General features: G+C 31.1%; 1 protein-coding gene and 1 long non-coding RNA gene across 2 annotated transcripts in view; one reads left to right on the forward strand and one right to left on the reverse strand.

Annotated features, from left to right (window-relative positions):
* LOC107443434 (uncharacterized) overlaps nucleotides 1–4,543 on the reverse strand; it is an 8,419-nt gene extending 3,876 nt beyond the window's left edge. The window contains exons 1-3 of the long non-coding RNA XR_011637921.1: nucleotides 4,415–4,543; nucleotides 2,893–3,002; nucleotides 130–2,048 (exon numbers count right to left, since the gene is read on the reverse strand). This is a non-coding gene — a long non-coding RNA (uncharacterized lncRNA). The remainder of the gene's footprint in view (nucleotides 1–129; nucleotides 2,049–2,892; nucleotides 3,003–4,414) is intronic.
* Nucleotides 4,544–7,253: 2,710 nt separating this feature from the next.
* On the forward strand, nucleotides 7,254–8,738 carry LOC139426813 (uncharacterized). The gene is made up of 3 exons (XM_071186898.1): nucleotides 7,254–7,695; nucleotides 7,792–8,025; nucleotides 8,110–8,738. The coding sequence occupies exons 1-3, from the start codon at nucleotides 7,254–7,256 to the stop codon at nucleotides 8,736–8,738; spliced, it is 1,305 nt and encodes a 434-aa protein (XP_071042999.1).
* Nucleotides 8,739–16,244: the final 7,506 nt, after the last annotated feature.

The raw sequence follows: 16,244 nt of genomic DNA on the forward strand, positions 1-16,244 counted from the left end.
ATTCTTTGCTTTGCTCACAGAAGAATCACAGAAAAATATTGAAAGAAGAAAAGAGGATTACAATCTTTATCAAAACTGAAAACAAGGAAAAAAAATCAACAGAAGATAGGTTATACAAAGCGCACTTACTTGTTAGGGATAATTGTCAAATTAATGCCCGCCATTGATTGATTTCTCATGTGCTTCTCTTTCCAAACTCTCCTTCCAAAACTAAGGATGATATTGCGCATGCGCTGCGCTCCTGGAAACAAACTTCTCCGCCGTACACGAATCGCTGGCATTGTGCCAGATTTTCTTACGACTTTCGCGAGTTTCCCATCTTCTCCCTTATACAATCTTCGCCCTGGCTGACCCACAGCCCACATCAGACATTATTGAAACGACAAATCTGCTCTGGAGACAAAATATAAAATTAAACTGGGTTAAGGCGCATGTGGGCATCCAGGGCAACGAAGAAGAATGACGAAGCAGCCTAGATGGCCATTGGGTTAGACACGGTGGAACTCCAAGGGCTGAGGACCCCAAAACAAGTTAAGAGTAAACTGAGGGATAATATCCTTATTAAATGGGCAGAGGAGTGGAGGAACTGTCCAAAAGGGAGGCAAACCTATGATCTCATTAAAACACCATCAACTAAAAGGTTACTTACAAACTTTTACCTAAATCAATTCATTACTGGCCACGGAGTGTTCGGAGTGTATCAAAAAAGGTTTTTCAACAAAAGTGGTATCTGTCAATATTGCACGGAAGAACAAACCATTCACCACCTTCTTTTTGATTGTGCACACTTCCGGTCACTCCGAGGGGATTTACTAATAAAACTGAGCATCAGATCTTCTCAAGTAATGACTGCAAAAATATCGTCAAGGAAATCATCAGGGTCACACTAGAAGATCTACTAAAAATTAATCAGGTCTAGTCTCACCGGCCCCCCTCTCCAGATCTTCATTCGTTACCCCAGTAGAGCCATCGGCCGGCATCCGGGCACGCTTGCTTTTACTTTGTGCTCCTCTTGAGTTTTAACTTCTTGCTAGTCTTGACTTGTATACCTCTCCGGCCCTGACTTGTTGCTGGTTTTAACTTTTAAATTTTAAATCTTTTTTAACGCATGTAACTTTTTTGTATTACCACTGGTTGGTTTTATTTTCATGAATCCCTATTGATTCATGGTTTTAACTATCTTGATCACTTTGTACCCCTTTTGGCTTGTTATTGCTCTTTTAACTTGTCGTTGTTATATATTTTTAACTTTCCCCTTTTGGCTGTGTATCGCCAGCGTTTTATTTCTTGTGAATGTTTTGAGTGCTTCTTATAGCAGCGAGGCACGGCCATAATAAGGGTCTGTAGACCTAATATAAGGATCTTTTGATTCGGCTGTCTCTTGCTCAAAACACAACCAGTTTTTACTTACTTTATCGCTATGCATTGTTCTTTATCTTTCTTGTGTATTGTAAATTTTGTATCTGATGGCCTGTTGCCATCCATCCACTTGATGTAAATTTTGTATTTTGTATTTTTTATGCCTCTCCCGTTTGCCCATAGATGGGCGGGTCGGGGACATACAATAAATACACTTTTATCATGCAAAAATTTACCATACGCGTATGGCAAAATTTTACTATAGACAAGATCACATAGGAATATTCTATGGTATTTTTATGAGAACCTAGCAAATTTTTCTAAGGGTAGTGACTAAGATGGTCTTCTTTTTTTTTGAGAAATGTGAGTCCCTCTTGTCAGATTAAATTTGTAAATTGAACTCAGCTAATCAAATATCAAATAGCTTATCAAATATCAAATAGCTTATCAGATATCAGCTTATCAAATATCAATCATCTTTATTAATTGATCAAGAATATTTTTTGGTCGATAATTTGGCAAGCAATTCCAATCGTTTTGTCAGATTGATGTTACAATCTTCTACAATAAAATGTTATAAAATGCATTATTTTTGTGTGATTACAAACGCTTGCTTTATACCTCTTATTTTAAATTCACTGAGGCAGGTATTACTTTTCCTCTGATGGCTGGCAAATTCCTGTCCTATCCTGTAAGAAACGTACGATGTAAATCAAAATTGTATAATTATATACTTACAAAATATTAACTTTAGTTTAAACCACAAGGAAATATTTTGTTTCCGTTCTAATGTTAGAGCATAAAAGCGGGCATCACGTGTTTTTTCAATGCATGGTAAAATGGTAACACTCGACCAAGAGGTTCTAATAAGACGCGCAAATCTTAACCATTAGATGCATTAATTTTTTTTATCGTTTTCTTTTGATATTTTAATTGAATTAATGTAGTCTACGGTAATCTTTTTATTATTTGATTAATTTTAATTGAATAAAATGTTTAGAATTTTATTCTTTAAGGATGCCGCGTGATTGAAAACATGAAGTGATTGAAAAAAAAGCTCACTTTAATTTTGTACAGTAAATTAGGACTTACATTAAACATTTACAAATCCAACTGTGTACCTTTTTTCTTAACCTTTTTTTTAAAATCTTGATTAAAATGCATATTTACAGGGAAAACATACATTACATTTTAATGCTTTTCGACAAAAAGAAGAATACGAAAATGCGTTATAAGTATAGAAAAAGAATGTCGTTGGCATTAAAATATACATAATAAGGAGCGATCACTTTATAATATCATGTACGCTTTTGTTTGTTTTTTTGCAATTTCTTATTAAATAATAATCAAAATCTATAACTTAATAACAACAGAGAATAAATAAACAGGGGGAAGAGAGTTCAGCATCACTCTAAAATACTGATGAAATAGTATATATAAATAATTTACAAGTAAATGTTAGTATAACTTTATCTCCTGCTGTTGCAATGGCTCCTGCTGTGATATATATAAACATAGAAATAATGTACTTACGCGGAAAGAAGGAGTGGAAGTGGGTTCACATTTTAATCCCTCACGGCAGGGACAATATCTATTGCTAGAGATATTGTCCTCTGTGAATTCATCAGTTGCACAAATGTCACCTATAATTAAGAACTATTTTACAAAAAAAGGAGCGATTGTGCAGAAAAAATATTTTAGGAAAATCATTTTCTATCCAGTTACATTCTTTAATTATCTTTAAAAAAACACCAATTGAATGTCTTTATTCATCCATATATTTTTCATCCAATAAAAAATGAGGGAAAAAAAGTTTCTTTAATAAAAAATTCGATCAGCGTCAGCAGCATCTCTTTACACGCACGTGCCTTTTTTCATTTTTCTAATTCGTTTTCTGTAAGAGAGAAAAAGGCCCCCTCGGTTTTTTTTGCCTTGTTTTTTCGAAACTGAAAAATTGTTGATTATTTGTTATTTTCATGACTTTGTCCAATTTAAGTGCTTATTTAGTCATTCTAGTGTTCTCCTGATAAAAACGTATGCATTAAACCCTATACCTAGAGTGATAGGAGTTGTCAGAGTGGCTCCTTATGTATATTGGTAAGTGTATCATGATCACAGGTAGTGTTGGGTATAAGGCATGTTTTGATATATATAAGATAACCGAGTTTCATTAAAAAAAACAATACCATCTAAAATAAGTATTTATAGCGAAAAGGAAACTCAATTATCGAAGAAACTAATGTATACGTTTAATTAAATATCAAACTTACGTAAGTGAAAAAAAAATTGCCTAAACCCGTAAGTTAGAAACAGTAACGTAATGGAATATAATTTCAGCTCCGGTTACAAAATCAAAGCCAACATTTACAATGGACACAAATCATCTCTTTAAAGCAAGAAACCTTTCTCTAGTCCAGAAATGTCAATTAGTACTTGCAGTTTTGAAATATTGTTATTAGAATAAATTTAATATTTATTTTAACTTCTGACAGTTATGAATTTGGCTGAGCCGAAAAAATACAAATATTTTTATTATAGAATTGCTGTTATGAAAATATAATCGTGATTTATTTATATCAAGACAGTATTACTTTGAAATTTCACTTTAAATTTATGTTCTAAATTATGTAAAATAAAGTTATTATGTTAAAATATATTCATAATATCTCTCTACTGTTTAGAAACATTTTTTTATATCTTCTGGTAAGAATCTAAATAATAATATACATTCTTTTTTCACATTCTTTTTAATATACATTCTTTTTTCACATCAAAATTTGTAATCTTCTACTTCTATAACAAAGGATCCTGAAACGTATGCCACAGCTTTAACGAAATCGTCTTCATCCATTATAGATGTTTGTTTTATTTTGCTGTCAAATTTAAGATGATATTTCACAACGTTAGCATTTATAATTTTCCATTTTTCGAAAAATCCTTAATTTTCCTTTACTTAAGTTTGATATTTCTTCACAGACGCATGCACATTTCACCAGAACTGATACTGAAAATTTCGTGTATGAGCAAGAACTATTTGAGAGAGAATCGTGTTTACCTGCTGCTGCTGCAAGTTCCCTGCAACTCTTGATTTGAGGGCCTGCGTAAAATCCAAATGCAATTCTGCAGCATTCACCTTTATGACAATCTTTGTTTTGAAAACAGCCTATACCTGCATCGGTAATCTTGAATTAAAAAAAAAGTTATTAATTAATAAACACAGCCTCGATATTTCAAACTATGTCTCAAAAACCGTTTTATGTCATTGCATATCGATCTAATGTTAATTTTAATTCCTATGTCGAAGATTTTTTTTCTCAAAACTTTGCTATACTGATTATATTTCGAAATAAAAAATCTTTTTACTTCAAAATCATAATTTTAGTTCATTGTTTCACAATTCTTTTCTATTTAAGGCACATTTCGTTTTGTCTAACTTTTAAAAATAAATTTATCATAGCTGTGTAGTCAAGTATCATACATAATTATTCTTGTTTTATGACTTTACTTTTTAAAGTTCTATTTTAAAATGTATTTTCTAACACTTTAGAACATATTTAGCTCTGAATTTCTTATCTCGAAAACTCGCTATAGCGACAGCTCGACTATGAGATATTGAGAGTATAGTGTATGTTAAATAAAATATATTTTGTATGCAATTTTATTTATACTAAGCTGACTCAGTACGGGAAGAGAAAAGTGTATGTACCATCAATAAAGTAGTGCTGAAAACACTACGAAGTCAAGCACGAAACTAAAAGATCTATACCAACAATATTAATAAAGCTAAAAGAATTATGATTTATTTTATTTAATCAAAAAAATTTGTCGATGACTTAACGTTGTTAGATGAGACGAAAAAAATTATAGTAGTTCATTCCATCAAAATAAAATTAATTGCAATCAGTATCTCTAGAAACAATGATATTGCTCAAAGTCAACTCTTGATGGTTAAAACTTGCCACGATTAAGTCACGACTTGCCTTGTTGAAGACCAGTTAAACACACCTCTTTCCACATTATCGATTTTAAAAACTGCCCAGAATTAATGCTTAATATGTACCAATTAAATTTATTTTTCCTTTATTAGTATAATTGATATCGTTAAAAAAATTGCATTAATTACCATAGAACCAAAAGTGTCTAGTACCAAATTATAATTTAATTACCATTTTTAAAGAACAATATTAGTATTGTAACGAATCAAGCAATATTGAAAAAAAAAAACAGTTTGTCAGGATCCTGATTCCTCTCCCATGCATTTGATTGACCCCTGACCAGAGGGTCAGAGGGTAAGGGACACGGGAAGTGTCGTCCCCCTACATTGGGGATGGCGCTAAGGACTTTTTCTGGTGAGAGAGAGGATTTTTAGATCAGTACTAGTTTGAACGTAGAAGAGTTGAGTATTAGCTGTACTAGGAGAGCGAAGGTATGAACTGGAAGGGAACAGGAGAGCTCCGGACTTTAATGCCATGTAGATTATGTATATACTTATATTTTACTTTTTGCTCATAATTAATCCAGAGATGACGGAATAAATGCTTATACTTGAAATAATCCTTTGTCATCCTTATTGAGGATTTCATTAAAACGAACCGAAAGAGAAATGTCTCACAAATTGTCGGAGCGCGACAGGATCCTCGCCAGGATGGAAGGAGGACCGCCAAGCGAGTTAAAAGAATCATCGCCGATGCCCACTATGAGAAATGCCCAGTACAGAATGTTGCCTGATGGAGTTAGTCTTGATGGAAGGATGCCTACTATCATCGGAAATGCTTAGAGTGTGGCCTGAAGGAATATATTGAACTACCATATCGACGGGTGCAGAACTGAAGAGACGGTACTGGAAAGGGACTATTATCGCCGGAGGCGATAGGAAGGCAGCGCTACCCCCCGTGACCTGTGACCATAGAGAATAGAGCGTGGTTTCGACGTCGACTCTCTGCCAAAGAGGACATAGGACAATTGAAAAGATAAAGGGAGGTAAGCTTTATCCCATGCATGAAAAGATAAATTACACGCTCACATTTCTGGGTAGAAGTTTAACAAAAAGGGTAGTTAGTTAAGGGGATAAGTTACTTTGTTTTGGTTTAAAGTGAACCTGATGTTTTATTTTATCTGAGCTTAAGGGATTGGCCAGTAAGCTATAGTATTGTTTGTGTGATTAATGAGTATGATTATTATTGATAAGTATAATAAGTAATGATTTGATGTTTTTTTTAAGTAACTTAGTGTGTTGGTTTGTTAAGAGTGTAATTTTTTTCAAGCTTTATTAAGAGTATATACAGGAAAGAAGAAGAGTTTTGATTCAATAAGTTGTAAAAAAGTGTAGGATTATTTAAAGATTGAATTTTTACATGTCAATAGCGAGCTGAGTAAACAAGGTTCTTGGTTTATTATTATCTAGTAGTGATTATTATTTATAATACATTCTGTTAAAATAATTTTGGACCGGAAAAAAAGGTCAAGGAAGGTGTTTGCTTTTGTTCAAATTATGAAATAATTAATTATTATGTCTCTAAATCTAGGGAATTTAAGAGTTTTAATTTTGGGGAAAGTAAAGGTATATATTCTAGGCGTACCAAAAGGGTACGATTTTTTTATTATTTTACAATGAATATTGAAAAGAGTAATTGATATTTATGTGTATTAAGGAATAATGTTTGAATATTGCATGTTTTGAGTATTGCATGATCCAAATTGTGTTGTATATGTTTTGATTACGTGTGAGGTGTTAAATTTCATAATAGAAGGCAGGAGTATGAGTATAGGAGATCTGAATGTATGACTAGGGGATCGGAATAGAATGGGTCACTAAGTTTTCGCTTTGTTTAAATTTCATTTTTAAATAGCAATAGTTATTTTTGTGGTTAAGACATTTTATTAATACCGTCAGTATGAGTTTTCTTCTAAAAACAAGAAGGGAAGACCTGCTAGTTCTAGTTAAGGAGCGGTTTGGGATAACTATTCCCGAGAACGCCACGGGTGCTAAGATAAGAGCATTGATCACCGGGAGTTCAAATTACGACGAGCAACGTACTAAAGAGGTTTTGAGTGGGATTAAAGAGGAGCGGGAACGGGAACGAGAGGTGCGGGAACGGAAACAGGAACGGGAACGAAAGGAGCGGGAACGGCAGCATGAGGTTAGAATGAAGGAATTACAAAAATTAATAGACGATAGGAAACGGGGAACAAGAAAATTAACGGAAGATAGGGAAAGTGAGAAACAAAAATTAAAAGAAGATAGGGGACGTCGTAAGCAACAAAAATTAAAAGAAGATAGGGAACGCGTGGATAAAATGAAGAGGACAAAAGAGCAGGAACGAGAATTAAGAGAAGGTAGGAAACGGGAGTTGCATAGAAGGATACGTGAACTGGAATAGTTAAAACGAGAACGGGAAAATGATCATGAGTGGATAAGATGTATTATACTAGGGATTGAGCGGTTAACAGAAATTTTAATGAGGGACCAGGATGAGGAAAGTAAAACCCAGGATTTTAAACCCTTTCTCAATTTAAATGAATCGGTGGGATGTTTAGGAGCCGCGGAATCAGCGGAGAGGCCGGAGTTCCGAAAATTTGATTCTGGATTTGAAGGAAAGGAGGTGAATGTGAAGGGTGTGGTTAGACGATTTCCTGAATGGAGTGGTCCAAATGTTAATAGAAAGAGTAAGTTACCGCGTGAATCGCTAAGAAAAAATAGTACTAGCTCAGGAGAATGATCCCCGAAATGTTATAACTGTGGAGAGGTAGGACACTTAAGGAGGGGGTGTCCGAAAATTAATAGATTTAGGTTAGATCAGAAGAAAGATCAGGCTAAGCAAGATTCCGTGGAACGCGTTGGTTACGAAAAGAGGGTGAAGAAAGACGAATCGAATTTGCGTAGAATCGAGGTGGTTGAGGAGAAGTCTTGTTTCTCAAAAATAATATACAGTGTTCCTAAATTAAGCGGGAACAAGGGGATTGAGGCTAACGACTCTGACCCTGATTGCGAGAATTCGGACAGGAGAGAAGTGCGAATCTCTCCGGGGGGTCTCGAGGTGTTGGAGAGAAAGTCAAGTGGGGGTGAGGACAAAGATCCACCATGTATTTTAATGAATCCCGAGCGTGGGGAGAAGGTAGGGGGTCAAGATAAGAAATCACCCTTTTCTCAAGACCAAAGACTTAAAAAGGAGCAGGTGCAAGGCTTGGAATTTGAAGGAATGTTAGAGGAAGTGAGGGAGGATTTTAAAGGCAGAGAAGTTTGTGGTCAGCGAGGGTTTAAAGTGAAGGTTAAAAGTCCAATTAACGCGTTGAAGAGGGTGGATTTATCCTGTGAGAAAAGAAATGGAGAAGCGAAGGCGCGATTGAACCTAAACTTCCGGGGGTTGCGAGGGGTGTAAAATTGTTTAGGTATCATAAGAAGGATTGGGCTGTGCTCTGTCCATCCTAGGATTTTCCAGCCTGAAGGTGGGGAAGAGGGTCTTAACAATAGATATGATCCATCAGTGTGTCAAAGGGGAAAATGTATTGTTATGAATAGATTCTTGAAGTGGGGACTCTTGAATTTTAACAAATGTCCATCGCCAAACATTTGGCGAATGAAACATCTCTTTAGCAACCCTTAAAGATTATACCACCACGTGTTGTCAATATAGTATTTTTAATAATCAAGATGGAGAGATTTTTTCATAATTCAAAATTTGGAGAAAAAAAATCCTGAAACATGAAAAGTACCTCTATTATTTTCATGGGGAATTGAAGAACAAGACAGCTTGGTCTTGTATCAGAAAAGAAAACGGGTGTAGAGCATAAAACAGCAATTTTTTGTTAATTACTTGATGGTTCATTACACTATCACTTCGTTTAACAAGTCCTATACATCTATCTGAATCATTTTAGTTTTGTTTCTTCCTAAAAATCGATTAAAAAAAAGATTTTGTTTTTAAAATTCTCGTTACTCTTTTCAGCACATTTTGTTAAGATTTAATTTTATTTGTTAAAAATTTATAAATATAACTTTCTATCATATAACTGTTAAAATTACTAAATGTTTAAATTTCTTTTGAACCGTTTATAATTTTAAACGTTTCGATTCAAATATTAACTTTTAATAGCATCAAATCAGTGTTTTATTAAAATGTTTCAGCTTTTGTACCTTTTGACATGAAATCAAGTGTTAGTACTCGCGTCCAAAATGAAAATTTCGAGAAAAAGAGAAGAATGGATATAATTTTAAATTAAATAAAAGTAAAATTTATAGCTCTCAGAGGTTTCAGAAACCTATAATAAGTAATGAAAAATAACAAGTTGCATAACACCCTATGCCAGAAAATCAAGCAATAAGCTTGGAACTTGTACCAATTACTTATGTTGTTGTTTTTAGTAACTGCATAACATTTCGTAAACCTAGCGTAAATATTACTGGAGATATGATGGGTTTTTTTAAGAAAAAAAGCTAGTTTTTTGTTTTATGGTTTTTTGCTATAACTTTAAAAATATTCAATGGAATTAAACAAACTTTTTGTCGCACTTTGAAATTAATTACAAATGCATTGATTTAAAATTTTAAAAAAAATTGCAGATAAACTGCGTAAGATATGAGTATTTCAAGTAGTTCTTTTATGCTGCGCATGTGCTAAAAAGGAATTTAAAAAAAATTTGATCTGATTTTATAAATTCAAAAAGTTTCAAGCAATTCAGGCCTCGTAGTCCATCAAAGAAAAAGAGATCGCGTCATTTTTTTTTTTGAAACAGTATACATACACCATACTATTTTTAAAAACATAGTTAATAAGATTAATATTTTAAAAATATAAGTTCAATCAAATTTTTGGGAAAAATAATTTACAGGACTTTTAATATTACTTAATTTTTTAAACTACTCAATTTTATACAATATCACTTTCTTTAAATTTGACAGTAAAATATTGTGTTTTAAAAACATTATCAGTGTACAGAATTACATAGAAAAAAATATATAATTGTAATTAATTAGTAAACATGATTGTTGTAGAATATTTCATTATAAAACAATATTGATGTAATTTTAATTTTCAGGAAAGATTAATTACCACGGTAAAAAAGAGAGATTGTTTACTTTTCATATTAAGAATACATTTGAACAAGATTAATAATCAGTGGCGTGCAAACATTTTTTTGACTGGGGGGGGGGCGATGCCAAGTCCACATTGCCCGATTCAATATTTTCAAATTAGTTGTATATATTGTTATTATTAAATATATCTGTTTCATAGTTTTCCCAATTAAATTAGAGAAAAAAATTATGTTTATAAATTTTTTATGTGCGTAGCATCAATTTTCTCGTGAACAAGTTTTATAATAATTGAGTGTGCACAAGTAGTTACAGAGTTATACTTAAAAGCTTATAAGGTGTACAAATAATCTTAGGAGAATCCAGAATTTGTCAATTTTCAAACTATGAAACTGTTATTTTAAGTGGGAAAAAATCGTTTAAGATTTATATAGTCTAATTTCCAAGCCCAAGCAAAAATATTCTTTGCCGCTCATTCACTTAAAATTAATAAATAAAAACTAGAGTATAAACTAACTTAAGTTTTTAATTTAATAACATATATATAATAGACAATTTTGTAGGTGTTACTTCCTGTGAATTAAAGCTCTAAACCTAGATTATATAATACTACTTTTCGTATAAAATGTTTGTAAAATGCTATGTTTGTAAAATGAAAGCAAAGCGAAACACCCTACACAAATTTGATTTTAGTAATTGGAATTTCATTAAGTTTCAATTTTAATGGTTTGAAAGTAATATGTTGACTGTTGTTAATATGTTGAAAATTGCACACACAGTTATAAGACTCGTTTATACAAAGAAAATTTTATAAAAAATATAACTTTGTAAGAATAAATATAATTACTTAATTTTAATTAATAATAGTCACAAATGTATAAAAGAGTAAAGTATGCAAGTATTCATCTTATTTTAAACTATATTATTAAATGAGGAAAAAAAACATACAAAATCGGCAAAATAGTTTGGGAATACTTCCAAAGCCCGATATCTTTGAAATTTCTGTCCTCAGTAACAGTAAAGACGCTTTTGTTCAAATTTTGTTACTCGAAATTACATCATTTAAAATGACGTGAAATTTTTTATACTCAACAGTACAAAACTTTTCGCAGCATAAATTAAATAATAATGACTTATCTATAATAGTATGTTTTGAATGAAATTTTTGGAGAAAGAGTTTTACAATTAGTGGAATTTTTTATCCGCCTAAACAGTTCCAGATACACCGAAAAATGAAAAAAAAAGAGAAAATGAAAATAAAAGGACAGGAATTTTGACTAAACAATTGGAACAATGTTTTTGACATGGCGATTACTTCAACATTATGTTAGTAGCATATTGTGATATTTTAAGGATTAAAAATCCAAATTCGTTAAAACTAAAAATGTTTATTCAGAGGAAGTATATTTTTGTGCTTGAGGTCTTTCCTAATTTAATGTAATAACATTTCTAACTTAAAATATCGCCTGTTCTTCTTTGCCCAGGAACTTCTTTTGTCTCTTTCAGTCAGAATCTTAAAATAAATTATAATTTTTTATGCATACTTTTATGATTAATATTATTTTTGCATATATTAAGCTTTCAGAAATTATTTTTAAGACATAACTTGTTTTTCGTACATACATTTAAAATTCTAAAAAATTTACTTAAATAAATTTTTGATTAACTAAATAATATAGTTTTATCATTTTACTTAAACTAAAAAAAGACAAATTAATTATTGAACTTTTAAAATTGGATATGATGAATTTGAAAATTGATGATAAAACAACATGTCTCATGCGTTATTTAAGTTAATTAATGATAAAAACAAGAATCTTAACGCCAAAAGAGTTCTATTGATATTGTCTATCAAAGAAAAAAAAATTAAAAGAAGCTATTAAGAATGTAGGTCATAAAATAAAATCAAAATATTTTAATTCAGATTATTATTGTTATTATCCGGTGTACAGAACGGCAGGAATGATGGAATTAAGTCAGACACTGAAAATTGTATTTCGTAGGCTTTATAAAATCAAAAAATGGACTTAATATAAAATTAAGATTTTGATGAAAATATTGCTCAGTCTATATATAATTTGGTTACCGTATGACATATATAAAATGATATATCAAAATTAAAAAAAAGTAATATCATTTGGAGCTGATTCAATTCATAAAGTTATTAATTATTACTATTATTTTTTAACTTAATTTTTCAGACAATTTTGGTTAATATCTGTATTGTTATATTGATTTTAAAATTTATAATACTGGCACATATATCACTTGTGTGCAATGGAAGCATTTAACTTAAAATTAAATATATAAAGTAATCATAAAAAGTATAAAGTAGTCATAAACTTATATAAAGTAGTAATAAAACAAGTCATGAAATGCCAATTTTATAAAACTTCTTAAATCTGGTTAATATATTGTTATAAAAAATGAAATAACTTATTGGTTTCAAATCGAAAGTTTTCAACACGTGATATAGAAATTGGATGAAATTTTAGGCCTTTATGCATCAAATGCGCTCGCCTTTTAAAAAAAGTCACTGTTAAAAAAAATATTCACAGTTATATCTTTAACGTCGAGGTAAAAATAAAATTGCGATACTCTAGTGTGTACAGGGTCCTAAAATATGACAATATTTTAAAAAATATTGAATTTGGAATATTTTGCCTATTGAAACTTCTGATCAGAATGACATGTATTCACAACGTCATGTAATTATATATGACTAAACAATCATGACACGGGCTTATTTTTTTTCTTTGAAATTCCAAAGCAAATATCATATCAAGGAAAAAAGCATAAATTTTTTTTCCTAAATAAAAAACTTTTTTTAATGGCTTGTCTTGACAATAAATTTTATTTTCTTGACAGTAAATTTTATTTGCTACGAATTTTTAAAGTGAAAAATAAAATAGTGAAAAATAAAGTAAAAAAAAGGGTAAAATAAATTAAATTTAAGCAGCTTTATGTACAGTATTTTTCTCATCTTGTTGCAGTTTAATTGATCTAGATTTATATCAAAATTGTCATTTTTAAAACGGAAAATAAAAATATTCAATTGATAAAAAGAAATATTTACATATTTAAGAAATGATAAATTACAATAGTTTTGATCGGATTAATTTTTTATCCTCTATCAACAGCATTTAAAACTTCAACATTAAAATTTAAAAAAATTATTTCCTTAAATTCAGAAAAACTACTCATGAAAACTTTCACAAAGTTAATTAGCAGAATTCGACCATCCTATAAAATTAATAATTAATCATATTAGAAATGTATGAAATATACGAAGAAAATTTTTAATTGTCAAAAAAATTTTTACATTGCAGTTCTAAATTTAAAAAAAAAAAAACACACACACATGAAGAAATATTTTTTATGTACAGATATCTTGACTGGTACTTATTTTTATTCGGCATCACCATTTTTTTCGCATGTTCTTAGCTGCAACATTTTTGTAACTACAAATCATTGAAGACGATTTTTTTACAAGTCATTCATAAGAAGGCGCCCATCAGTTTCATCCATCTAGATTTGGCTTTATTTCGCTATTCTGGCGCACACACTTAAAATTTTTATGCGGCAGTCGATCTTGGACTGATAGGAGGGGACGTAATCTAAGGCAGGTGGTGTGAGATAATTATGGGATTATACCCAGGTAGGAACTTCCAAGGATGGATAGAGCTGTACCCGAAGGATTCATACACAGCTGCGAAGTCGAATACTCCCGATATCAGAATTAAAACCCATAAGGTGCATAGGAAAATAAGAATTCGTTTTCAGAGAGGGAGTTCTGAAAGGAAAAATAGAGCAAAAGAGTTAACTAGCCACTTAAGAAATCATAGAGGGAGTACTAGGGAAAGTGATTTGTTCGAGGGGATTAGGTCGATGCACTTGAAAGAGTTGACGTTTGGGCAGTTTGGACGTTTAATTTTGTGTGCTAATTACTATTATTTTTTTTGGAAGGGATGTTGGAGACGACTTTAAGGATTTTATTTTTATGGAATGTGATAAAGAGATTTTGGCATGGATATTTTATTTTTGTCCTGATAAAAGTGATTTTAATGTTTTGATTGTAAAAATGTTACATGCTTTTATGCTATGTTTTGATTTTGTATTTATTAGTTTGTTAAGTGTCCTAAGTGTAATTTTATGTTTAATAAGGTATAATGCGGCCAATCTCTTTTGCGCACGGAAATGTGTGCGCGTTATTGTTTTTTGGTGCAGGGATGAGCTTGCATTGTTTTTAGGTTTCACTTGTACGACCAGGGAAGAAGGTCGAACTAGATGAAACCGGGGGGGAGGTGTCAAGATCCTGATTCATCTCCCATGCATTTGATTGACCCCTGACCTGAGGGTCAGAGGGTAAGGGACACGGGAAGTGTCACCCCCCTACATTGGGGGTGGCGCGAAGGACTTTTTCTTGTGAGAAAGAGGATTTTTAGATCAGTATTAGTTTGAACGTAGAAGAGTTGAGTATTATTAGCTGGACTAGGAGAGCGAAGGTATGAACTGGAAGGGAGCAGGAGAGCTCCGGACTTTAATGCCATGTAGATTATGTATATACTCATATTTCACTTTTTACTCATAATTAATCCAGAGATGACGAAATAAATGCTTATACCTGAAATATTATTGAGGATTTCATTAAAACGAACCGAAAGAGAAATGTCTCACACAGTTCTTTTAATAAAAACACACTTTTTTGACAACCACACATAAACTAAACAAGACTAAAATCTCCGTAACGGGTGAGTAATATCCTTGTGAAATAAATGGAAAAACCCGCAATGGGTTTAAACCATAATTTCAAAAACAAAAACTATTCTCAGCAAAAATCAACAACTCTCTGATGTTCCATAAAATGTCTCGTGCTTTTATTTATAATTTATCTTACTAAAAAAATTTTATTAATGCTTATCTTAACCAGAATTTTCTCAGATATTTTTAAACTTTGTAACTCCTCTATCCCTAGAACTTATCTAGAAAAAAACATAGGAAAAGTTATTTCTGAACTCATTTGCGTACATACATCTTTAAAACTCTAGGTTGAAACTAATGCATTGTGTTGCAATCAAAACTTTCTACCTTTAAGACAAAATTTTCTAATTGACAAATTAAATGCATATTTTAACATAATATTTTTGCATTAGTAGTGATGAGCAATATTTAACTTTAAAGCATAAAGTTACTAAATTATTTTTAGACAATTGCAGTAGACATTAGTAAACAATTCACTCATGACTCAATTTAAATATCAAACTAAAATATTCGAAATAAAATTAGAATGTAAACAAATACTATAATTTAACTTCACATAAAATAAATACAAAGAAATATAACTATTTACATGGATACAACAATATCTAAGGACTGAAGGTTATTCGATTTTTTTTTATTAAAATGCTTAGTTTTGTTTGATGTAACTAGTTTAAAAACTCATAACCAAGCAAAATACTTAACACTTTTCAACTTCACGTAATTAAGTCCAAACTTAATCTTACTAATATTTGTATAATTAACTTACAAAAAAATAATATAATTTACGAACACTAGTACTTTTCAATCGAACTATCACCGCTGTTTCAATTTAATCATAATAGTTTTGAACCCTTTTTCAAATTAAATTTTGGTTGCTCAAACTTTTGTTATAAACTAATCTCTTTACGAGTTCCTCACGATATATTTTTCAAAGTAAATCATACAATGAATAAGAAAATAAGACTAAACTGTGCTACCATCAGTAAAAAAAAAACATTATTTGCATGAAACTTCTCATCAAGTAACTTTTGTCTAATTCAAATCAAGATTTCAAAGATGTCCTACTAAGACCATCTGAATGTTTGTTCTTAAT

The sequence above is a fragment of the Parasteatoda tepidariorum genome, chromosome 10 (genome assembly GCF_043381705.1).
Source record: "Parasteatoda tepidariorum isolate YZ-2023 chromosome 10, CAS_Ptep_4.0, whole genome shotgun sequence".
In the NCBI taxonomy this organism is placed as follows: Eukaryota; Metazoa; Arthropoda; class Arachnida; order Araneae; family Theridiidae; genus Parasteatoda; species Parasteatoda tepidariorum.